This window comes from Cyprinus carpio, chromosome B11 (assembly GCF_018340385.1).
Source record: "Cyprinus carpio isolate SPL01 chromosome B11, ASM1834038v1, whole genome shotgun sequence".
In the NCBI taxonomy this organism is placed as follows: domain Eukaryota; kingdom Metazoa; phylum Chordata; class Actinopteri; order Cypriniformes; family Cyprinidae; genus Cyprinus; species Cyprinus carpio.
Genome location: NC_056607.1, coordinates 12,848,598 through 12,873,798, shown reverse-complemented (window position 1 = coordinate 12,873,798; position 25,201 = coordinate 12,848,598). Strand labels below are relative to the sequence as shown.

At 36.1% G+C, this 25,201-nt stretch overlaps 1 protein-coding gene across 4 annotated transcripts; it reads left to right on the top strand.

The window, feature by feature from the left end:
* The first annotated feature begins 1,086 nt into the window (after positions 1–1,086).
* ppef1 (protein phosphatase, EF-hand calcium binding domain 1) lies at positions 1,087–24,793 on the top strand. Of its 4 annotated transcripts, XM_042733989.1 has the most exons (20): positions 1,087–1,504; positions 1,821–1,892; positions 2,185–2,315; positions 2,544–2,576; positions 3,893–4,020; positions 4,172–4,232; positions 6,738–6,907; positions 7,990–8,104; positions 8,520–8,566; positions 8,711–8,877; positions 9,128–9,164; positions 9,427–9,576; positions 9,858–10,229; positions 10,970–11,155; positions 11,327–11,469; positions 11,578–11,684; positions 11,772–11,935; positions 12,315–12,399; positions 12,488–12,821; positions 13,616–13,918. In XM_042733989.1, the coding sequence occupies exons 3-19, from the start codon at positions 2,261–2,263 to the stop codon at positions 12,685–12,687; spliced, it is 2,220 nt and encodes a 739-aa protein (XP_042589923.1). In that variant the 5' UTR covers positions 1,087–1,504; positions 1,821–1,892; positions 2,185–2,260; the 3' UTR covers positions 12,688–12,821; positions 13,616–13,918. The 4 variants fall into 4 exon arrangements, with proteins under 4 accessions (XP_042589923.1, XP_042589921.1, XP_042589920.1 ...); XM_042733987.1 differs by lacking the exon at positions 2,544–2,576 and having other exon boundaries at positions 1,088–1,504; XM_042733986.1 differs by lacking the exons at positions 1,087–1,504; positions 1,821–1,892; positions 2,185–2,315; ... (13 more) ...; positions 11,772–11,935; positions 12,315–12,399 and adding exons at positions 13,955–14,128; positions 14,338–14,502; positions 14,676–15,908; ... (4 more) ...; positions 21,111–21,254; positions 24,517–24,793 and having other exon boundaries at positions 12,683–12,821; positions 13,616–13,794.
* Positions 24,794–25,201: the final 408 nt, after the last annotated feature.

Sequence of the window (25,201 nt, the reverse complement as noted above, 5' to 3'; positions counted from 1 at the left end):
ACTGTTCAGATGAAATAAATCTGACAAATGCTATGCTCTTGCTACACGCTTTTGAGTCGAGTGCGTGCGCATGCGCTTCAAGTCAAATTATGGAGGCATGCACCTGCTTGTTAGTCATTAGGGGGTTGATTAGACATACCTTAAATTGCAGTTTCCCTTCAGCGATTGCTGTTTACACACTCCTCTGATCATCATGAAAGCTCCCAGCCTTAAAAGCAAGCGGTGCACGTCACCCAGAAGTTCCATTTCAAGAACCAGAGGACACGCTGCGTTCATGTACACAGTCCGACAACAGGTGTGTTTTATAGATCCAGTAACTATAACTGAAGAACAATAGTTGAAAATGTACCTAAACTGATTGCATATGAAAACAACTGGCTTCCGTGTCCAGGTCAGTCAGACGGCAGTGGGAGGCGTTCGTGAGTCCACGGGCGTAAGCAGATATTTGCTGCAGAGAGTGGGGTCAGAGGCCGCGCGCCTCTCGTGTTTCAGCCGCCACAGAGCCATCACGCGGAGGGAGATCCTGGAGGCCTGGGATCCGCTGAGACGCCGCGGAAACTCCGCCGCACTGGCAGGCGCTTGAGTCTTTTTAACAGACGCTTTTAATGTATCTATTTTAATGGATCTGTAAATATTTTACTGTTGAAATAAAAGCTTTTTGTTAAAATTGTGAGCCTTTGTTTATTATATTCCATGCATGCTGGCTTGTGACATAAGTTCTTCTAGCACTGGACATTTTTCGCAGTCTCTCCCACATTCAAAGACTGACGTCAACCAATAGAAATCGAATGCGCGTTGTAAAGAGTTTTAAAGGTGAGAATTAACGAATTACGCCCCCTTCACTGAATGAGTACAGATAACCAGAGAATGTCTAATATGGGCCCTAGACGGGCTCGGGGATAACATAAAACCTAAATTAATATAGTATCGCTCATGAACAAGACCGGAACAAGGAAGAATTGTAAACAAAATAATTATTTATAGTGCATAATTATATAACATGACTGAAGACTCATGAATGAAGGAAAAAAATATAGATCTGAATAGTTGTCATGTATGGAGGAAACGCCTAAATACTCTTAACTATGTAGACAAGCATATTTTAATCAATTATAAAATAAAACTTGAATGGACTGATCTTCAAAGAATGGAAAGATTCAAATCGACTCAATGTCGCCACCTACTGATGTAAGTGCATAAAGGGTTAATAAACGAGTCAGTGAATGAATCTTTTACTGAACGGATCCAAACGATTCGAGTCACTTGAATGAATCAAGACCTTCTCACTAGACTCACACGAGTCAGTAGCGAGACATACTCTCAAATCGTCAGACTGTCACGGCGTTTCATGCAGACTAGCCTTGTCTGACACCTGTGGTGCTGTTTAGCTGTTGCATCCCTCCACATTCGGAAATTAATGTTTGATTTTTCATCATGTATTTCTTATCCAATTCTTATTTCTCAACGTATGCGCATATCATACTGGATGATGGACAACGGAAAGGTAACTTATGAATCTCGTTTCCAATACGCTGTTTTGTTTGTGTTCTGCGCCTAGTTATAAAATTGTTTATTCCGCATTCAGCCTTTTTTGTTAAGGAATAATGTCCGTGTCAATAATTTTTTATTACCTCTTAAAGAGTTGTTACTTAAATGTTACTTAATAATAATATGTTACTTAAAAATAATAAGCATCTTCACAGAAGTTGGGGCAACATATTTATTATTAGTAGTAGTAGTATTACTATTATTAATGTATTTGTAACGCTGTGAAGATGACAATCAACAGTCTACATCTCTCTCCCTGTGTTCCCTCCCAGAGATGGATCACTGTTAAAAGGGCCTTTTGAAAGGCTCTTAAGGGCACAGATTAAAGTCCGGCATGATTTGCAGTAAGTATCTTTTGTTGCTTTATTCTACAGAGACACGCTACTGTGATGCTGGATTAATTCCAAGCAGTATTGCTTTTTTCTAATGCCATTTCACTTCATTATGAATATCAAAACAGCACTGAAATATTAGAGCTAATAGCCATGAGGCTGCATCTCCCCAGATTTGTATTCAAATGTATTTTTATGAAACTATTACCCTCAATCCTGAATATGTGGTTGCAGTCTCAGTACTGATGAAGTTTAAGCTGTTTAATTTTAAGCTTAATTCTGTGTTATTTTTTTTTTTGCACAGACATTTCTGGATACTAAATGAAGAAGAGAACCTTAAGAATTTTGGGTATTCATGACAAGAAGCAAGAAGTACCATAATGGGGTGCGGCACATCCATTGCCATTGAGAACCAAACACGACCCTCCGAAACTGGTAAATATTGGTTCTTTATCCCTAATGCTTTAATGTGATTTGCAATATTGTTTAACCTCTTTTCCCTCTCCTCTTTGCAACAACCCTGGTTTCAAGAAGTTTGCATTAGTTATTTGTTGAAAAATATGGCAATGCTTTCATTACATTTAGTCCCCAGCGCTGTCTTTTTTTTCCACCCCCAAGGTATTATTTAAATTATTCAATTTAATTTAATCACCTCTCACACAGATGGCTCCATCAAGCATCCCAGCCCAGCTCTGAGTAAGGCACTATCTTCAGCATCTGTCATCACTGTCTGTGTCTCATTCGTGGCTATAGAGAAGTACTAGATGGCATGAAAGCACCAATATAGATTTGTTTACATACTTTTGAAACTACCATATGTTTTTGGGTAAAGCTATGAGTGTGATTTTTCTCTGTGCATTTAGAATATAAATAAAATGGATGAGCAATTCTCCCATCCTTCTCGAACACAGCTTGTAATTTCTCTATGGATGTGTACTCTTGAGCAAAGCCTTGTCTCTAATGTCTGTTTTGTGTTCTTTCTCCTTAACGGCTCCTAGCACTTCTTTAATTAGCACCTGTGATATTGACCTCCTGAGACGAGATGTATTTTTAGCACAGTCTTTGCAATCAAGTGTTCTGTAAAAGATGCAAGTGTTCCTGTACCAAGAGCTGTATTTGCATTAAAAGCATGATGTTAACATGGTAACGTGAATCTGATGAGACAAATGAGAATCAACTGTAGCAACAGAACATCTTTGAAGGGTCGTTGTGGTACTGTCTTAAAATTTTAAAAGGTTTTTAATCTTTCATATTTAATTTCTCTATATATGCACATATATTTCACAGAAATTTTACATTTGCCATTTTGGCATTGTCTTTTGACTCATTTGATCTCAGAAATAATTTGTTAAACAAGTACAGTTTAACCATGAGTAGCAACCTCCTTTATACCAAAGTGCTCTGCCATGCCCTCATGGGATAGCAAAGTGTCCAATGGTTGCAGACTCTCAGAGGAGGGAGTAGGTCATGCCGGGTCTTGTTTAATGAATGCTGCATATTTAGATAGAGGCTGTGTCTGAAATCGCATACTAAGTAAGTATGTACTTCTTTTGCATAAGTAAATAAATTGTGTCAGCTAAAAAAGTAAGTGTGAAGTATGAATGAGATATGGATGTACTACAATCACTATGTTGTCATTGCCATGCGACCTACCAGCATCAGTTGTGTCGCTTCACTACCTTTCACAAATTTGCTGCCGTGGCCTCATGGGATAGTTTTGCGTTGTATGCATTGAAGTAATAAGTCATATGGGTGTGTAAAGAGACATGCTGCTCTCTTCACACACTGTTTTTTATCTAATAGGAAAGTATGCGATTTCGGTTGCAGACGTATTACTGCTTTTTGCACACAAAGTAGGGAAGTATCCATATTTGGTGCGTTGAAAAACCTCATTGCCTGCATTTCTCTTCCCTAATAGTTTTTGTCTCAAAACTGTGGTCACAGAAATATTGCTTCAAGGATTCTGTTTACACCATCCGCTTGCGTTCTTTGTGTGTTCTTAACGTATTTAGCCATGAAAGCTGCCATACTGATCCAGCGTTGGTACAGACGCTATGTTGCTCACCTGGAGATGAGAAGACGCTATACGTGGAACATCTTTCAGTCCATTGAGTATGCAGGAGAACAGGACCAGCTACAGGTATAAAAGACACTTGCTTATTATGGCCAGTCCATACATAGAAAAAAACAACTAATATCTTACCCTACGCTTAATAAACTTGTAATGATATTAAAACACAGATTTTCAACATTCATTTTAATGCAAGTATACATCTTTTCAATTTTTATAGCTATCCAGTTTCTTCAGTTTCATGTTGGACAACGTCACACAGATGAATGGGAATGGACCAGGTAATAACTGTGTCCGATTAAAAGTGTGTAATTTAATTGCACAAATAATTAAACAGATTAAACACACTATTGGTTAAGCCAATGTGGTTTGTCAGGCTATAGTATTTTGATACAGCAAAATTTCATTTTCTTTAGTGATTGTTTTTTCTTTATCATCTGAATTTGGCTGTCCCTAAGCACACCTTTGGAAAGCCCCGGGATTTTTGCATCAAACGATCTCCCTCTGGAGTGTTGCACACCTATCCTTTTAGTGATTCCAAAAAAATGCTATATGGAGACACAGTTGCTTAGCAACCTTGGGAGATACCATTTTGAGTGGTGGTAATGTGGAGAGAGCCAGAAATGCAGCAACCAGCCTCCACAGGCAGCTGTCCAAAGTGCAGTATTACAGAAGACAATTAGTCCCATCTTTAGTCAAGCAGAACAGGGGAAACTCAAATGAGATCACTAAGAGCACAGTAGAAAAATCTAGAGAGAGAAAGTGCATCAAATGTTTCTGAAGAACCATAACAGTAGTGAAAACAACATATTCACTTGTTTTACCCAATAGTGAATGTCAATGTTCCTTTCACTATTTTATATTCTTCACGTGGGGATCTTTGCTCCAGCCTGTGATGACACTAAATTGGCTTTCCTCTAGAAAAACTGTGTTTAATCAGTTCCTATTGAGTGCGCCGCAAGTGCACATGACTGGTCTTGTCAGGTAATCTAGGGATTGGATGGCTTTCAGCTGCTTGTTTGTGTGGCTTCAGAATCTTTGCCTGATGGCAATTAGGAAGTATGTAATTATAGTATAGTAAAGTTTATCTTCATATTTATTATTGAAAGGTCTACAGTCACAATATAGTGGAGCTTAATTGGGTTCCATGGGTTCTGATCACTAAGGCTTATATTTTGTTTATATACTGTATATATACTGTATATATATATATATATATATATATATATATATATATATATATATATATATATATATATATATATATATTAATTCTCTCATACTCACCAAGGCTGCATTTATGGGATCATAAATACAGTAAAAAAAATAAGATTATTAGAAAGTAAGAATTATTATTGAATTAAAATAGTTATTAATATCTGAATTACCATTAATATATGTGTATAGTATATATGTGACCTTGGACCACAAAACCAGTCATAAGTAGCTCAGGTATATTTTTAGCAATAGCCAACAATGCATTGTATGGGTCAAAATGATCAATTATCTATCTCAGCTAAATATTGTCAGATCCTAACAAACCATACTTCAATATAAATCTTATTCATTAGTCTTTCGGATGATTTTTAAATCTCAGTTGAAAAAAAAAAAGACCCTTATAAAGATTTTTTTTTGTCCAGGGTCACATATAATATATTATATTATATTTTAAAGCATAAATTATTCTTATGGTGGCATAGTTGAATTTTCAGCAGTCAATATTGAAAACGATTGTGCTGCTTCATGCTTTTGCGGAAAGCATGATACTTTTTTTCAGGAGTCTTTGATAATTAGAAGGTTGAAAAAACAAAGCATTTATTTGAAATAGAAATTTCAAATTAGAAATGTCTTTACTGTGTTTTTTGTTCAGTTTAACGCATCCTTGATAAAAGTATCAGTTTATAAAAATAAAAAAAAACTTACTGACCAGCCTTTTGAACATTAGCACATCTGCAGATTTGTACTCAAAATCACAGAAAAGGCCTGAATATTGCCTGATTTTCGGTCAGACAGTAGAGCTGTTTGTGTGAAACCAAATGGAGCTTAATAATGTTTGTTTATCGCTAGCAATCTAAAGAAGCAGGGAATGATGTCCAGTAGATATTGGCTAAATCAAGGCAAGAAAACAATTATTTTGCATTTGCTCTCTCCCCAATACAAACATTTGTTCCTGAAATTCAAGTCTCTCTGCATAAATTTACGGAAAACACTGCAAATTTACATTTTCAAGAATGACACAATGGGTCAGCTCTCCTCAAATCCCTGTGCAGGGCCAGACGCTATGCAAATTGAAGTATGCTACATTGTGTTATGGCACTGTGTGCTGGGTGTTTTGATGGCCCATCAAAATAGGCCTTTCATAATAGACTCCAGCTTGAGAATTAATCATTTATTTAATAACTGAAAACTGAAACGGATATGCCTGTCCGTATGTATTCATGTTCGTGTGTGCTCATCTTGCCACATGCCCAGCGCTGCCTAACAATAACACAATCCTTTTGATGCTCCAGAGTGTTTCCTGATTCACATTTAAATTTTTTTAACAGGCTGCTATTTTTTGCTGATCATAGTAATAATTAGTTGTCACGTGATGATAGAGAAAAAGGTTAACATTTTTACGACAGAAATGATGCATTTTCCATACCAATTCCCAACATCCATGCACCACAAAATTGGTTACACTGATTCACACCAAAATCAAGTTGCATGTCACACTTGCTTTCCATGATTTTTCTTTCATTCTTCCCACACGAGTCACTGCAGCAGCCATGTTCTCTTTCCCCCAGACTTGATCTCACACCTCCTGGACTCTGTGGTTGACCCGTTAACTGAGGAGGTCAGGCAGTTGAAGTACGAGCAGATTGTCGTGTCGGAATCGTACAGCGGTCCTCGTCTCTCCTTCCCGCTGAGCGTGACTGATACCAATGCCCTACTCAGCGCCTTTAAAGAGGAGCAGGTACAACACTATAAAACTTTTACTAATAGTCTGAACAATTATGAGCCTTCTGGCAAAAACCAAGATCATCTTGTACATTATTTATCTCTGTCTAGCAGACTTTAAAATGTCTTCAAATTATGTCACACTACCGTTCAAAAGTTTGGAGTTGGTCAGATTTTTTAAATGTGCTGCATTTATAGAGTAAATATACTAATACTGTATATATTGTTACAATTTAAAATACTTAATAATTTTTCTATTTTAATACATTTAAAAAAAGTAATTTATTCCTGCATGGAGAAGGTGAATTATAAGCAGTCATTACTCCAGTCTTCAGTGTCACATGAAATCATTCTTAGATGCTGTTTTGTTGCTCAAGAAACATTTCTTTTTATTATCAATGTTGAAAATAGTTGGTCTTTTAAGGAATCTGTAATTAATTTATAATCTTTTTAATCTTGTTATATTATAAATGTCTTTACTATCACTTTTGATAAATATAATGCACCCTTGTTGAATAAATTACATTCTTTCAAAATAATTTAATGACCCCAAACTTTTGAACAGTAGCGTATATTTATAACCTTAATAGTTTTAAAAATATTTTTTGTAGTGCTGATTCATCGCATCCAAAATAAAAGTTCTTATTTACATAATGTATGTGTGTATACTTTGTATATTTATTACATGTATATAAATACAAACACATGCATGTATACATTTAAGAAAAATGTTGTTTATATATTAAATATATTTATATATAATATAAAATATAAGAATATAAATGTAAAGTATATATACATGTAAATATTTTCAAAATATATACTGTATTTGTGTGTGTTTATATATATATACATAATAAATATACACAATACACATACATATATTATGTAAACAAAAACATTTATTTTGGATGCGATTAAATCACAATTAATAGTTTGACAGCACTAATTTTTTGATCAATGTTATCAAAACATAGGCTTAACTAAAACTTGATCTCTTTTCTACAATTCTAGCCATTCTTCTGTTCTATTACTATTTAATTTATAAACAGCAAAAATAAAAATGCAGTGACCTATAAATGCGTGACTCATTTTCAGACTCTTCACGGCAAATATGTGCTGCAGCTACTATATGAAACCAAGAAGTTCTTGAAACAGATGCCAAACGTCATATACCTGTCTACGTCCTATGCCAAAGAGATAACTATATGTGGTGAGGCACTTTATATTTTATGAAAAAAATAATCCACCTCAGATTTGTTGCAAGTTGCAACAGTGCATTTGATATATGTTAAATATTTTTGATAGCTTGTATGGAAAACCAGTGATGTGGCATGAATGAATGAGTGCTTATTTATTTTGCACTTCATAAAGCACTTCAATGTATCTCAATGGGCTCCTCACAGCCAACCTGCACCATTTCATACTCAACAGCGCTCCTGATTCAATTAGTACAGAAAAGCATGCATGAATAACTGAATTCCCATCTTCGAATATTCTAAAAGAGATCCCGTTATACCATTTAAAGTGTTTATATTTTGCATATTTTCATCACAGATTCCAACATTTGATTTTCATTCCCTGGAATGATAAACAGCTTTTATGTGCCACCTTTCTCTTTCACGCAGGCGATCTGCATGGTAGCCTGGATGACTTACTGCTTATATTTTACAAGGTAAATGCAGATCGATTGTTTAGATGATTCGAGTAATTACATTTTAGCATATTGGTGCAGGGGTAATGTACCTAAGCAAATCCAGAGAATGAGTTCATTAAAGCCACTTGGGCATGACTCAAGATGTATTGCCTTGTTACCCAGAACGGTCTTCCCTCTGCGGAGAACCCCTACATATTCAATGGAGACTTTGTGGATCGAGGAAAGAAATCTACAGAGATTATCATCATTCTGTTTGCCTTCCTACTGCTGTACCCCGACCACATGCATCTGAACAGAGGCAACCATGAGGACCACATCATGAACCTCAGGTAACATGCTAGATCACCCATTAATAAGTAGTAGTGAGTAATAATGAAGGTATGACTTTTAATAAAGCAATACAAAAATTCTTCCATGCTCTGTGCATCCTTGTAGTTAAAAAAGGTTTTCTATGCATGGTATACCACAAATAGGATGCCCTCAAAAAGCTTTTTTTTTTTTTTTTTTTTTTTTTTTCTTTTCTTTTTTTTTTAAGTATGATTTATATTATTAGTGTGTAAGCTTTTGATGTTTTTGCAGATATGGATTCACAAAAGAAGTCATGCAGAAGTATAAGGTATATTTTTATATGTGCTTTTTTCTTTATTAATGTTTTGATTATAGGCTAGTTAAATGTAGTTGCTAACTTTTTTTCCAATTTTGTAAAAATTTTTGTAAAATCATTGATTTGAAAATGTCATTAAAACTGCTGAAAAAAGCCTTAAAACTCTCTAAATTAAAGAGGGTTACTAAAGGCTTACTGTCAAATATTAGACGACATCGCCACTTACTGGACATCTAAAGAAATGCACATTAACTTCTACTGTGTTTCTCAATAGACTCATGGCAGGGAAATCCTACAGCTTCTTCAGGATGTGTTCAGCCTGCTTCCTCTTGCAACTGTCATCGATAACAAAGTGCTTATTGTTCACGGTGGCATATCTGACAAAACTGATCTGGACTTTCTGAGCACTGTTGAAAGGCATAAAGTAGGCGTTTTTTAATATATTCTTTTTTTTCACATAATAAAATAATTTCAATTTTAAATGTATAATTCACATGTATTTGTTTATTTATTTGGCTTTCTGAGCACAGTTGTGAGGCATAAAGTAGGTCTTTTATTTATAGGAGAAGCCTATTTTAGAAGCCTATTTATAGGTTTCTTACATAATAAAATAATTTCAGTGTAAATATACAATTCATGTTTGTTTAGGTATGTATCCATGTAATAACCAGGATCATGTAAAAAGGGTTATCCCTCACATTGCAGGTGAAGTCTGCTCTCAGGTTGCCCAAACGCAGCACTGATCATCTCAATGTCCGCGCCTGCAGTCGCAGCAGCAGCAGACACAGCAGAAGATCCAGAATGGACAGCCCTTGCTCCTCAGGCCGCTCCAGTCGTGCTTCCCGCAGGAGGAAGAAGCACTCCACTAAGCAGGGGAGCTGCTCCTCATCTTCATCATCTTCATCCTCCTCATCATCTGTGTGCTCCCCTCGGGTCTCATCACGGAACACTCCACGTCGACCTCCGCCTTCCCCTAGTCTGCCGAGCCCCACCGATGTGCTCCAAGTACCCTTCCTGGACTCCTTCGTCTCCCTAGAGCCCCCCGAGCCACCCAGAGAAGAACTGGAATGGCAGCAAGTGAGTTGAAAGTTAGAGTCGTGTGGGTGAGAGTGTGTGACAAATAACTTCTTGGATGTGGAAACATTCTGCCTTGCAACTCCATTTAGCTTAAACCTACAGAATACAATATTTTTCTCACTTTATTGCAGGAGATGTGAGAATGTGAGAACTGAACTTGCACGAAAGGTGTTTATGAATTATAAAAGAGCATGGCACTCCGGGTTTTGTGCTTAGAAATAACCACACATTTCTATGATATTTCAAGAGTCAATATAAAATCTTCCAGTTTTTTGTATTTTAATTTTAGTTTAATCTTTGTTTTTTTTGTAATTTTTATATACATATTTTTTAAAAATATATCTAGCTTTAATTTACTTAATTTACTTTTTATTTCAGCTTTATTTCAATTAACAAAAATGATCTTTAATAGTTTTAGTTAGCAATAACAACACTGAAGTAAATATCTGATGACAGACACTAACAATTTCCGTTAAACTGTGGCTCAATGTATAAATTACATTTCTGGCCTGAAGCATTTTGCCATCTTTATATCTGTTTCAGCTTTTGACTTATGGTGTTAATGATTTTTAAAAATGTATTGATAATAATAGCACCCATTCCTATACAACTTTATGAAATCATTTAGTAGTTCCTAAACATTTAAAAATAGACAAATGACTATAGCAATGATCTACAAGTATAAGAAGATGCTTGTCAATTATGAGTTATTTCACATTGTCATAATATGTCTGATACAGGTTGTTGATATCCTGTGGAGTGACCCTAAAAATCTAAACGGCTGCAGTCTGAACTCTTTTCGTGGTGGAGGCTGTTACTTTGGGCCAGACGTGACGCAGGCGCTGCTGCAGAAACACGACCTCTGTCTGCTCATCAGATCACATGAATGTAAACAGGAAGGCTATGAGCTCTGCCACAACGGACAGGTGAACACAGGAGTTTTGATCCATGCTAAGCATGATCCATTCTGTCAAATTTCAGCTTTTCTCATAAAAATCTAATTAGAGGTGTCTTACCAGTTTTGATTTTATGGGGTCTGTAAACTTGTATATCTTTAGCACAAGCATTATTTCAGGAATTGTTCTCTTTTATTTAAGGTTATCACTATTTTCTCTGCATCTAACTACTACGAAGAGGGCAGTAACCGCGGGGCGTACATCAAACTGGGGCCTGAATTGGTCCCACGCTTCTTCCAGTATCAAGTTAGTCGAAGCACCAGAAAACTCACACTCCATCAAAGGTACACTTGTTACACTTTAACCAGTCATTATATGACTGGTTACATATGTATGTAGAAGTTCTCATGCATCCATATTAATTTGTTTGTGTGTGTGTGTGTGTGTTTAAGGGTTCGTGTAGCAGAAGGTTCAGCACTCAGGGCTCTAAAAGAGAAGCTGTATGCTCAGCGCTCTGAGCTAATGGCTGCCTTTCAACAGTACGACATAGACAACACAGGTTATGTTATATTAGGTTATATTATATTATGCACTTGCAGGTAATTGAAGGTTAAACTAAAATGGATCTTCTCTCCATTTCTTGCAGGTCGCATCTCCACTAGCGAGTGGGCACAGGTGGTGGAGTCTGTGCTGCGATTGGATCTGCCATGGAGAACCCTGCGCCCACGCCTGGCCCGTATTAGTGCAGATGGCAATGTAGAGTATGGATCCTGCTTTGAGGACATAAGCCCTGGAGAACCCATCCCTCCGGTCACTATCTTAATCTATGTTTATGTTATGTAAGAATGGGCAGTATGACCAAAATCTTATATCATAAATTATATGAGTAATTTTGTATTACATTAACGTTATATATCACATTATAATCCCTTCAACAGGGGATTTGGAAAATGGTTTGTATGTTAATTGTCATGTGGTAATGCTTATATTTGGATAGTCAGGTGGATTATTTATGAGGTAATGAACCATTGTTAAACAGCTCATATGAAAAAATTTGATTGCCAAATTTTAACCACATATACTGTATGTATGTTATACTGCCCATCTTTAACAGACATTTTGACATTTATTTAAAAAATATAGTACCTCACAATTCAATCTCACTTTTTGAAATGAACCTTTTTTTTAGGTAACACCAAACTTGGCTGAAACTCTTTATAGATATAGAACTGACCTAGAAATAATATTTAACATCATCGATAAGGATCACTCAGGTTAGTGTCACTGCTTTCCTGATTGTTCAAAGAGATTAATGCTGGTTATTATATGGAGATCATAACCCACCTCTTTATCTTTACATAGGTCAGATCTCCATTGAGGAGTTTCGACAGACTTGGAAGCTCTTCACTTCCCATTTGGGGGTGGCTGTGAATGACCAGACGATAGACGACATGGCTCGAAGCATAGACTTCAACAAAGACGGCAGCATTGATTTTAATGAGTTCCTGGAGGCTTTCAGGGTGGTGCATAAACTGGATGTCAAAGAGCAGCAGCAGGGTTAATTCTGGATGAGCAGATTACAGACAAGGCAGATTTACAAATCATTTTTGGCACTTCATCTTTTATAATTTTTTAGCGTCTCGTGGACACAGAAGTTATTAATTTTCATTTCCCAGGATTCACATTTTTCATAAAGGTAAGAGTTTTTAATCTTCCTGCCCTTTGTGATATAAATTAATAAGATTTTTTTTTAAATGCACTGTTTAAACACTGTCACCGCTATTGTGTAGCACTGTAATTCACAAGTGGAGTATAATTGTTCAGCAGTACATAACCCTATAATTGTGACATGAGTCATTTTTGTTGTAGATATTTCTCTGATATTAACTGTATGTGGTTTACAATGTACCGTCTTTTATTATCAAACCTAAAATGTCAATTCATGCCCTCACCAGACATGATGCGTTTCATAAAGTCAAGGGGCAGAAATGAATAAAGACGAATTTCAAAGAGTGGTCAGTTTTCTCTCTATGCCATATATAAATGGCATAAATATAATCACATTTAATATCCTTACAAGTTTAGTGTTTAGTATACAGTGTTTCGTTAGGCAGACAAAATCAGTGTTATCATTTAAAAATAAAGTATTAATAGTATAATAATAATACTAACATAATTGTGGTGGTTGAGGAGATCCCCTTCACAATGTAAAGCACTATATAATTGTAACAAATGATTATTATTATAACACTGGTCTGCATTCACACAAGAAAAAAAGTACTGGGCTTAATGCAATGGTTTTAACTGAAGTCATCTGAGCTGACTTGCTGTTGCTCCCTTTAACAAGAAAAAAACACGCTGTCTGTTTCTATATTTTCATCCTGTTTTGAAGATGAGTCTTCAGGATGTTTTAAACTCCTGTTATTCTGTTTTGTGTCTCCTCTCTTTTCACTCCCTTCCCTTTTTCTCATGTCTCATCTTTTTACTCAGTCCCTTCAAGACTCCTCTCTCTAGTGTTCAGTTTGCCTGAGTGATCTTCATTTACAGTCTGACACTCTTAGGATTTCGACAGCCTCTTTTTTTTCACGGTGGAATTTGTTTAATCATGCTAGGCTGGAGAGATGCACTGCTGTGTGTATTTTTGTGTCAGCTCTGGATGCAAACTCCAGGTACAGTATCATGATAATTAATATGATCACATTAAGCCAGGTAAATCATTGAAGCGCTTTTTTCAGACTTTCAGTCTGCCCTTGATTACCAATTTTAGTAGTTGTGATTTAGTTTGATCTGTGTGCAAGCATATGATGATTTCTGATGATTTTCACTTAGGCGTTGCTGATAAAGGCTGCAGTGGCTTTGGACACTTAGAAAATGGCCGTATGTTTTTTCGTTATGGAGGATTGTATGTTACCTTCACCTGTAATCCAGGATTCCGGATCCACGGTTACCGTACTAGCAGCTGTGTATCTGGACAGTGGGCCAGAGACCCACCGTTGTGTGTGGGTTAGTAAATATTTGCAAAGATTGTAAATATACACACATTGATTCTGTACTGTGAAATTTGGCCATGAAGTAGATTAAACTTTCTGAGATTTGCCAAGCGCAAAAGGTTGTTTAAAATAAACTGCAGTAGTTAAAATGGTTTTACACTGTAGTTTCTCTAATATAACGCTGATACTTACAGCCATACCATAAGTTATTTTGTACCCCAGCATCAGGATGCCCCAGCCCTGGTGATCTCCTGCATGGCAGTACTGTGGTTTCTAAAGACAAATCTCTGGCTGCCTTCAGCTGTGACACTGGATTCAGTTTGTTTGGATCTGCGCTTCTCTTCTGCAAGGGGAAAAGCTGGAACGGCACTAAGCCTGTCTGCAAAGGTATATCATCTGAATCAAGCGTAAATGCCAAAACTGTTTGATCTATTAACATATACTATTTTTTACCTTATTGTTTTTACATCACTGCTACAATGACTTCCTGTACAATTCACCATCTGTTTGCTTTGGCTCCTTCATGTTCCTCCTTACGGTTTGTTTCTTGGTTCTTACAGCGGCTGATATCATGAGTGTTCTTAATCTAAATCAAGACTCTTTACACGGTCCTGTCTCAGCACAGGGCCATGATGTTCCTACAAGCCTAAAAGTTCACTTACATAGCCATTTAAACACCGCTTCCAAGGATTCTTTTTTAAAAAGAGGGTTGCTTGGGGTCCCTCACATCAGACTTGACTTTACAGACCTCAATCAGAAAAATATAAGGAAACCAGTAGAGAAAAAGACCTCAAAGATTCTATTTGACAAAACACAAGACAGTGGAAAGGCTGGGCCAATCAACAACCTTGAAAACTTCAAGGATGCAATCAGGAACTCCGATCTTCAGAAATCTGTGACGGTGGCGTCTGCAAATGTCAATACGATCTCATTAGATCTTGAATCTTCATTTTTGAGCACCACACCAACCAGCTTCGTTACTCCAGCAGTGGGCACTCAACAAGTCAAGATCATGGATCAAACATACAGAAGAAACCAAACAGTTAATCAGTCCACGCTTGTTACAGACAAACTATTTCAAAGAGCCTCAGTCATTTCAGCTGCTAAGACTTTACCAGAATACAGTAAAAATAATTCACACTGGATATCAACTACACCTGCACCAAACATCAACACATTAATCACAGATGACCATCTACAGTCAGAGACTTTCATCAAAGTAGACACCATTGAGAGTTTTGCACCTTCAACTACAAGCTATCCTGGTTTTATGGTGTCTAAACAGGAGTCTGTTTCCTTTGCACTTGATCCATGGTCTACTTCTTCATCTACCTCCAGAGGACTCTTTGAACAAAGACCAGACCTCACTGAGACATCACCGCCACCAGATACCACTGGATATATATCATCAAGCAGGGAGGTCTTGACAACGGCCGCCCAGCTAGTGTCTGGCCTGCTTCTGAAGGCTCCAACAGACGTCCACAACTCAACTGACATTACTGATGATCAAGTAAATGAAAAAAGCAATCAGAGTGACCCCAAACAAACACTTGATACTCCAGCGTGGAAAGATCTTCCAAGATTTTCAAGGATACGTCGTCCAGTGTGTCCCTACCCCCCGTTCCCTTCTCACGGAACGTTCTACTTTCGGTCAATAAAGAATCCTGGCCCGCTTCAGTATAAGCACTATATTCAGTATGCGTGTTACCCTGGATACACATTGACCAATGGTGACGTCTACAGCTATTGTCAACACAATGGACAATGGAGTGGTCAAACACCTCTCTGCTTAGGTGAGATATATGAGACATATTGGATCTAAATATGTAGAGAGTTCATTTTTCCAGGAAATAATCTAGAGTTTTAAAGATTCTAATTTGAAACTGCAGCATGTTATATAGTGCACTCAACATCATTTTTACATTTAAATTGATCTATGAAAGCACATTTTCTTTCCATAAGAAAAAAAAAACATGCTTTCGTAAATCATTATTATGACAAAAAGTCAAAACTTTGAAATAAAAAAATATATTTTTTATGTCATAACTGTGAGATGAAAAGTAATAATTTAGGCAATAGTTTCGACTTCATAATTCTGATTTATCATTTTTTGACTTTTTGTTGTAGTTATGAATGTTATGTCATAATTATGACTTATTACCTAATTTTTAACTTTTAATGTGATAATTATGATTTATAAAAGCATGATTTTTTTTTTCTTATGTGGCAGAAATGGGCTTTCAGATAATTATCAGATACTTGTAAGCAAAGAATCAAATCAGGAATACGTCATAATCAGTTTATCCTAAGTAGACAGAAGAGAGAGTCCTTTATTTATTTAAGAAAGGGTTCATTAACAAATTTGAATCAAGTGCTCAGAGATTAAAGTTGCTGGGAAGATACATTTTTCATAATCCTGTGTTTTTATTGTATCGCCATTTCAGTATACTGACTCTTTCCTGTCATCACCACCCTCCAGTCTTATATGTCTAGATATTTGACATCTGAGTAATATCCTGCTCATCACTTCTCTAAGCAGGTGACAGGCAGAATTGATCACTAGAGCTGTTCACAGAGGGCCTCGGGATAGCTTTAAACATAATCAGACACATCTGGGAATATGTGTTTATACAGATGGATATTACTGTTTTGAACTCGGGTGTTCTGCTAAACACATTATCTTATTTCAAAAATGCACGTAAAAATATCTTAATGAATCAAATTCAGTTTACTATTGTGTTTAGTGGGTTATTTTTGTTAAGCAAAAAATACATTTAAAAATCATTAAATTGTCAAAAATGTTTCCTGTCTACACAAGGTAAATCCATTAACCCAGAGAATCTGTAAGTCACTGCAGATGTGGGATTTCACTCTCAGCAGAGAGCAAATCCTGTCCTGTTCTCTAACCCTGAACCATAACATGTAAATTAAATTATATTATTTGAAAGGGACCACTTCGTCTGTCACGTTCTGTTTCACAAGCAATTAAAAACATACTTTCTTTCATGCTTTCTTTTCTGTTGGATCTTAAATTCCTCTTAATATGTTTCTTTCAACTGCAGAGTTAACTCCTTGCTCCTTAAACAATGGAGGATGTTCACAGATCTGTCATGTCAATAAACAGAATCGTGCCCAGTGTCTTTGTAAACCAGGATTTCTTCTTCTGGAGGATCAGCACACCTGTCGAGGTGAGATAGGAACCACATGCACATGTAATCTTGTTATATACTGACTGTGGTAACCACTGCGATACGACCACGGAATAGTATTCTTTAGACATACAGACTCCAGTGATTATAGGTTTTCCACTTTAGGAATGGTGGCACCCATCATGATGTGGTCCTGACACTAGGTTAACAGCTTTGATTATGTATCCTTGACCTGAGTGTCGTAGATTTATGGTTTTGGTTGCAAACCAGCTGTGGTGTGTCGATTCAGCTATCCATCATATAAGAAAAAAAAAATAGTATATACTCTTAAAATTAAGGTTTCTAAAAGGGTTCCTTGATTTTACCTCCAACTTTTCCAGGTTTTTCAAATCATTCTAAAAGAATATTTTTTTCTTGGTGTGAAGAATATTTTGATAATCAGAAGTACCTTTTTTTCCCACTATAAAAAGTGATCTCATAAGTGGACAATGCTACAGTAAATACAAGTGTAAGCAAGGTTCAAAACATTTTATTATTCAATAGCTGTACAACTTCCCTTTTGAGCTCACCTTGACAAGTAATGGTTGTGTATGTGAATGTGTATGTTTACTGGTCATGCATCTGCATATGTTGAATATATACGGGTGTGTGATATAACTCTTCCACACTTCATCAATATGTTAACATTCATGCGTTTATGCTTGTAAAAATGCGTGCTGGGGTTTTCATGTGCTTGTCTGTGGTATTTATAGATTTGGATGAATGCGTGGAGGAGTTGCATCTGTGCCAGCAGGTCTGTCAAAATACCTTGGGCTCCTACAGGTGCAGTTGCAGTCCAGGGTTTCAGCTCTCTTCAGACGGGACATCCTGCTCTGGTGAGTGAATCAGTGTTTGCTGTGTGCTGATGCACTGCCAATGTCAGAAATCATTCTTGAAGGGATAGTTCACTCAAAAATGAACATTCTGTCATTAATTACTCAACCTGATGTTGTTCCAAAGACCTTTTTTTATCTTTGGAACACAAATTAAGATATTTTTAATGAAATCTGAGAGCTTTCTGACCCTGCATATATGGTAACGCAACTACTACGTTCAAGGCCCAGGAAGGTAGTAAGAACATTGTTAAAATAGTCCATGTGACATTTTGTGTGCAAAGAAAACAAAAATAAGGACTTTATTGTTTTCTTTGCGCATAAAAAGTATTCTTGTAGCTTCATAAAAGTAAGGTTGAACCACTGATGTCACTTAATATTGCTGTCTATGCAGGGTCAGAAAGCTCTCAGGATTTCATAAAAAATATTGTAATATTTTTGTGTTCACAATTTACGAAATTTGGCTATGTAAATACGGTACACCTATATTAAGTGTTTATATTTGGACTATTTTAGACTGGTTCTGGTGGAACTGCTGCGGAGTAGCCCGGTACCTGCGTGATTCGTCATAGACATAAACAGAGAGAAGTAGCTCCGGCTACAATGTTCTTCCGCAAGACGCATGCAATTCTGTTTATTAACTGCTAGAGCGCCAAAAGTTTTAATTACAGAATTTTCTTTATTTTTGGGTAAACTATCCATTTAAAGTTGCAGTGAGTCATTTTGTACCACTAGTGGCACCAAAAGGATTTGTAAGCAAGTGAATAAATAAAAAATAGTTATACTTCTATTTCATTTTACAATTATAATAATCTGTCCTTTTATTAAAAATTAATTAATTAATAAATTCTATTTCTGATTACAAGTTTCAACCCCATGGTCTTGATGTAGTTAATGTTAATATTTCTGCAGATGTGGATGAGTGTGAACATGTTGGCAGTGCTCTCTGTGTATTTGGCTGCATTAATACACCAGGCAGTTTCCAGTGCTTGTGTCCTGTAGGCTGGGCCGGACTTACCATTGGGCTTGAGTGGGCTGCAGCCCATGGGCCCCACCTTGGAGGGGGCCCCGCCTTTGCCCGTTTATGTTTGATTGATTTGTTCATTATTATACGCTATTCAGAATTCATTCATTATTAACCGCATTTCCACTGCGCAGGCGAGCAGTGTTGCCAAGTCAGCGGTTTCCCCGCGGAATTTGGCTACTTTAACACTGTTTCTGCGGGTTGATTTTCATGTCCGCGGGTTTAAGCGACCACAAGAACGTGATATTTATTCCTAAAATGCGATTTTTACCAGGGGACCCCTCGAAATGCGATTGGGTTAGTTTAGACTAGTTTTGAGTACCAAATTGGGCAGGTTTTGTCGTGAAAACCTGGCAACCATGCAGCGCAAGATCTAAACGGGCAAGCTGAGGCTACTACAGCTTATAACTACAACTAGACCTTCAAGTTCACAATCAAACAGCATAAACTGGTATTCATAAACTGACATTTCACATAGAAGGACACTGAATCGCATTTGCATCAATTGGTTTGTTATCACATGGCTACTTCAGCTCCATTAAGCTTTTAGCCCAGAAGAGCACACATTTATAAAGATAATCATAAATTCTCAAATGTTCACACCTCATTTCTTTACAGAGGATGATTTTATATTAATATATTAATGTTGCACTAAATTATGCGATCATCTGATGAGTTTTGAGCGCTCTTTCTTGTCTTACTGCCATTACACATAGTGGGGAAGATATGTCATTAAAATGATTTTAAATAAAAAATGACTATTTAATGAGTTTCTGTTTTTTTATTACATAGCTATGCCTATGATGTAGGACTTAGCCTATCACACAAACAATACCGTTTTTATATATATATATATATATATATATATATATACATATATATATATATATATATATATATATATATATATATATGCAAGATCGCAAATGTATAGTAAACAACAACTTACAGAATTCCGTTTTGCTATGTCAGAAAGAAAATAGAACAAACAGCAGAACCGCTGCATCTCCAAAGTGTTTTGTTCCTCAGGGTCACACGGACCAGTAAATGATTCAAAGTAGTCGTTTGCAAAGTTAAATGAATCAGCTTTTTAAAAAGAATTGGTTGATTCAACTCAATCATTAAGACAGTCACTTGCTGCCACCTACTGGTGGTTGTAGTTTCATATTTAAATAAAAGTAGCTTATTTTATATTTTTAATATTTCTACATTAAAATGTAATATTTAAACTTAACATTTATGCACAATCCATCTATAAATTTTGTTGATAGTGACTTAATTTTGATTTTTAATATCCAGCATGTCTTTTTATTTGATTGAATTTATTGATTAAATAAGAACCTGACATAAGAGGACACAGATATAACAATAACTTTTATAATACTAATAAGCCAACATCTGTTTTTTTTTGTTTTTTTTGCTCAAAGTTATTTCAGTGTTTTGATTTCTCAACTGAGAGAACACATCCTGTTTATTATATTATAATGAATATTTAATATTACATTTAAATTATGACTATAGCCTAGACATGTTGCATATTAATTGTACTGTTTAAAAACCTCAAAGCATGTTTGTTCATTTTGTGTAACTCCATAATGATGTTCTATTTGAGGGCATTTGTAGTGTAGGTATAGGGCCCAAACATAACCTCAAGCCCAGGGGCCCCCGCCTGCCTAAGTCCTGCCCTGCCTGTAGGGTACCAACTGGACAGCACCAATAGGCATTGCGAAGGTCATCATCTACATATCTTAATTTAATTTGTCTTGACATACCTGTAGACTAAATCAGGTACTGTATTTCATTTTAGAGTCAAAAAGGCTTATTTGCTATGTATTTTCTATCACACCTGCTTACTTTTTCTTATACCACAAAATGTATTTTTGTTTTCTATTCCAATGAACATTGCGATGAGTGTATTTTGAATTCTACATTTTTGTGGTTTGGTTTTAGACATTAATGAGTGTGAGGAGACAGCGGTCCTCCAGCAGAAGCAGTTGCACTGGTGTGAGTGGAAGTGTGTAAATCTGCCAGGTACTTACAGATGCATCTGTCCTCGTGGATACAGGCTGCACCTTAATGGACACCAGTGTGAAGGTCAGCACACAAACATATATACTAGGAGTGTAACGGTACACATATATGATGGTTCGGTACGTTCTTCGGTTTTAACGTCACGGTTCGGTATGATTTTTTTACAGCAGGGGGAAAAACTAAACTTACTTAAAAATTACTATTTATTTTTAAATAGATGATCAACACTCAACTAAAAAATAAATTAGTTAATTGTATCCAAACTTGTAAATTGCACATAATAACTTATAAATAATCAAACTTAGTTTCATAGCAGATTAATTTAAACATACTGTACATTAAATAATTAAGACTAACAGGTTTAGTAAAATATAATGAGTATGGTGTAATATTTTGCAAAATGCTCCTCTCTAGACTTAATTTCCTGCAGTGTTGGACAGTAATGGAGTAGCTTTACTTCGTTACTGTAGCCTACTTAAGTACATTTTTCAAGTACCTGTACTTTACTGGAATAGTTTTATTTTGAGCAACTTTTACTTTTACTGCACATTCCAAAGTATAAGATCTCACTTTTTTTACTTCACTACATTTCATAAAACATATCGTTACTCCTTATAATATATCACATGCTGCGACACGCAGAAGCGGTGTCTGATTCAAGAACGAACTGATTCTTTTCAATGAACCTTATAAATCGGTTCGCAAATCGCACCGAACGATTCAGTCAGGAATTATAATGATCCGATTGCAGCTGTTTTAGAGTCAACAACTCACTGATTCAAATTAAACATAAACAGATAATCCCCAAATAAAATAAACCAAAAAAAAGAAAATCACACATAACTTGTATGGAAGCAGATTAGTCTCAAATATAATTCACGCAAAAAACACGATTCACACATGCGTAGACAATTTCACGTGCATGAAACCTAATTCACGTACACACAAAAAAAAAAACCCAAAATTCACGTGCGTGAAAAAAAAAATATCTATTCACAAAAAGCAATTCACATGCGCAAAATAAAATTATATATTCATAAAATACATTTCACAAATGCAAAATACAATTCGTAGATATACAACTGTGCACAAAAACCTTTGAATGTTTAAAATGTACGTGAATGTACAAATCGTCATTTACTACGAAATCCACTCGATTTGTGCTGTGTGTGTTTTTTTGAGACTTTCCTGAGAGCTCTCTCTTCCCACGGATTAATACTCTTTAGCCAATCAGATGCGAGCTTACCATTCAACCAATATCATAAGCCACTGAGAGTGCATTCAAGGAGCACGATTCTGCACCTTTTGCGCAATTGGATTAATTAGAACGGAAATTAAGCCTTTACATCAGTAATCCCATAGACAGTAAAAGAAATGGACACAGCAACCCAACTGGAACTCAGTTGAGACAAGTGAAGCCCATTTTTAGCGATTTTTAGAACTTCCGTTTCTGACACGCAGACTCAAACTAAGCTTGATGATGTCAGCAACCTGTCACGGATGTAAATCTTCTAGTAGCTGTGCGTGCAAACTGCCATCGTTAATCTTGCAGAGACGGCGAGCTTGAGCGGGGAGTTCTTTGGCGTGAGTGAGCAGGAGTAAGTATTCTGATTAATTATTTTGTATAGTATTTTAAAATGTAACGCCAGGGCTTCTATGGGCTTCTCACTCATACATTTTAAACATTCAAAGGTTTTTGTGCACAGTTGTATATCTACGAATTGTGTTTTGCATTTGTGAAATGTATTTTATGAATATATAATTTTATTTTGCGCATGTGAATTGCTTTTTGTGAATATATATTTTTTTCACGCACATGAATTTTTTTTTGTGTGTACGTGAATTAGGTTTCATGCATGTGAAATTGTCTACGCATGTGTGAATCGTGTTTTTTTTGCGTGAATTTATTTGAGACTATCTGCTTCCATAATCTTGTGAGCGCGCGCGCGACTGATGCTGCTAAATAAGTTTACTAATGTCGAATTTTAGATTAATTATTGTAACTCAAAACCAAGTAGGTAAAAACTGTCTGTTGTTTGTGAATTAAATCTGCAGTAAAGGGTGATCTATTTGAGCCCACTGAAATGCTTGAATGCAGACACATCAACATCAGTGTCATGTTTCAGGTCAAAAAAAGGAAACATTAAAATAACACAGATTAAATAAAATAACTCATGCACGTTCAAATTCCCAGCTTTACAGTTTTATTAAAACGCTACGTGTGATGTCTGTTTTTATATTGTTTATCAACAGTATAAATGTTCATATTGTTTGGATTAACTAGCCGAGTAGACAGATATGAATGTTTCTTCAAAACTATGCTGAAAATAAGTAAATATTGTTAGCTGATGCTAACTGTCTAGCTAACCAGCTTGCTGGTGCTAAGTTGAGGTAATTTTTAGATATAAAATTCAAATATTTTTATTCATCTAGATAGATTACATCTGGCGGGAAAAAGAAAGGATGAGATGATCAGAACATGGTAACTGCAGTAATTATCAAAGTGGGAGTGATGCCCTCTGGGGGCATTTGGCCACGGGTGTTTTCACACCACAGACAAGGTTTGAGAAGAAAAAAATCATTATGAAAATATAATTATATTTCCCTTAAAATGTTCTTCCTAACTTCAGCCCTTATTCTCATGTCATATGTAACTGTGATGCTCTGCTAAACAACAAACTTTTAAACAATTTTTTTCTTACTGGTGAAAATCAGATGGTCAGCTCTGTTTTCTCTCAGGTAAGTTACATCGCAGTGTTAGCTTCACAGTGAACATTACTAACGTAACGTTACATCACTCTCGTCAACGTAGTCCATATCAACAACAAAAATATATCTTCACTCCGTATAGTGGTTATTTTGGGAAAATCCCAGGCATTTTGAGCAGTAGGATTATAAAACATATGTGCTAATATAAAATTAAATTAAGTAAAGTTAGCCTATGTACAATTGCAAAATAAATATATCTATCAGTACTTTTTTACTTAAGTAACGTTACATAAAGAAATCGAGTACTTTTGTACTTTCACTCGAGTGAAATGGAATGTTCGCGTTCACTCGCGCTCAGCTCTGCACAAATCTGCGGGGCGTCACGGCTCATTCTGTATTCGTTCGGTACACATGCATACCGAACCGAAAGACCCGTAGCGAAACGGTTCGGTACGAATACGTGTAACTACCGTTACACCCCTAATATATACCATACCAGCACACAGAGATACAAACTCTTATATGCATGCATATGGACATAACAAAATTCTGTGTAGATATTACTGGAAAGATGATTTTTTGCTCTTAAAGAGTTCTTTCTTCTTGTATTTGTCAGACATTAATGAGTGTGAACTGAAGAACGCCAACTGTTCTCACTTCTGCATCAACCACAGAGGCGGCTACAAATGTGCCTGTCCAGAAACACACCGAATATCCCCAAATAACCAGAAAAACTGTCAGCCATACAAACATAGCAGCTTCTCACACTGACTCTTTCATCCTTTTTTTTTTTAGTGTATGAACTTAAGTATCTTTTGTATTTAATACAAAATATTTCGCATTTATGGGCCGAGAGTTACGTACGAATAAGCTCTGATGATGATGATGTATTTATGGCAAGTTTTTGCTATTGCTTACAAAGAATGTGGTATTCTTGACTGCAGCAGACTCTTACCTTGTCCATTCTTCTTGATCCAATGTCACCACCTTGTGGTCACACTAAACACTTTCTGAGAAATGTATGCTATATTGCCAAAAATAATGGGACACCCCCTTCTAATGAACAGGTTTGATGACTACTTTAGTCGTTTCTATGAGTAGAAATTTTAATGTTTAATCTGTGTTTAGTAGAAATTACTGAAGTAGTCAAACATGTTCATTAGAAGGGGGTGTCCCAATACTTTAGGCAGTGTCAGTATTTTATAGTGTCATTTCTAAATATATATATATATTTCTGTCCCTATGGCAATGGGATTATTTAGCTGTTTGCTTGAATGTTTGCAGAATTTTGTAAAAAGTGC

Excerpts from the sequence above, each read along its gene's own strand:
- ppef1 (XM_042733986.1), top strand. The coding sequence starts at position 13,731 with ATGCTAGGCTGGAGAGATGCACTGCTGTGTGTATTTTTGTGTCAGCTC. Across the intron at positions 13,795-13,954 it reads GCTCTGGATGCAAACTCCAG|GCGTTGCTGATAAAGGCTGC; the intron begins GTACAGTATCAT and ends ATTTTCACTTAG. Across the intron at positions 20,892-21,110 it reads CACCAATAGGCATTGCGAAG|ACATTAATGAGTGTGAGGAG; the intron begins GTCATCATCTAC and ends GTTTGGTTTTAG.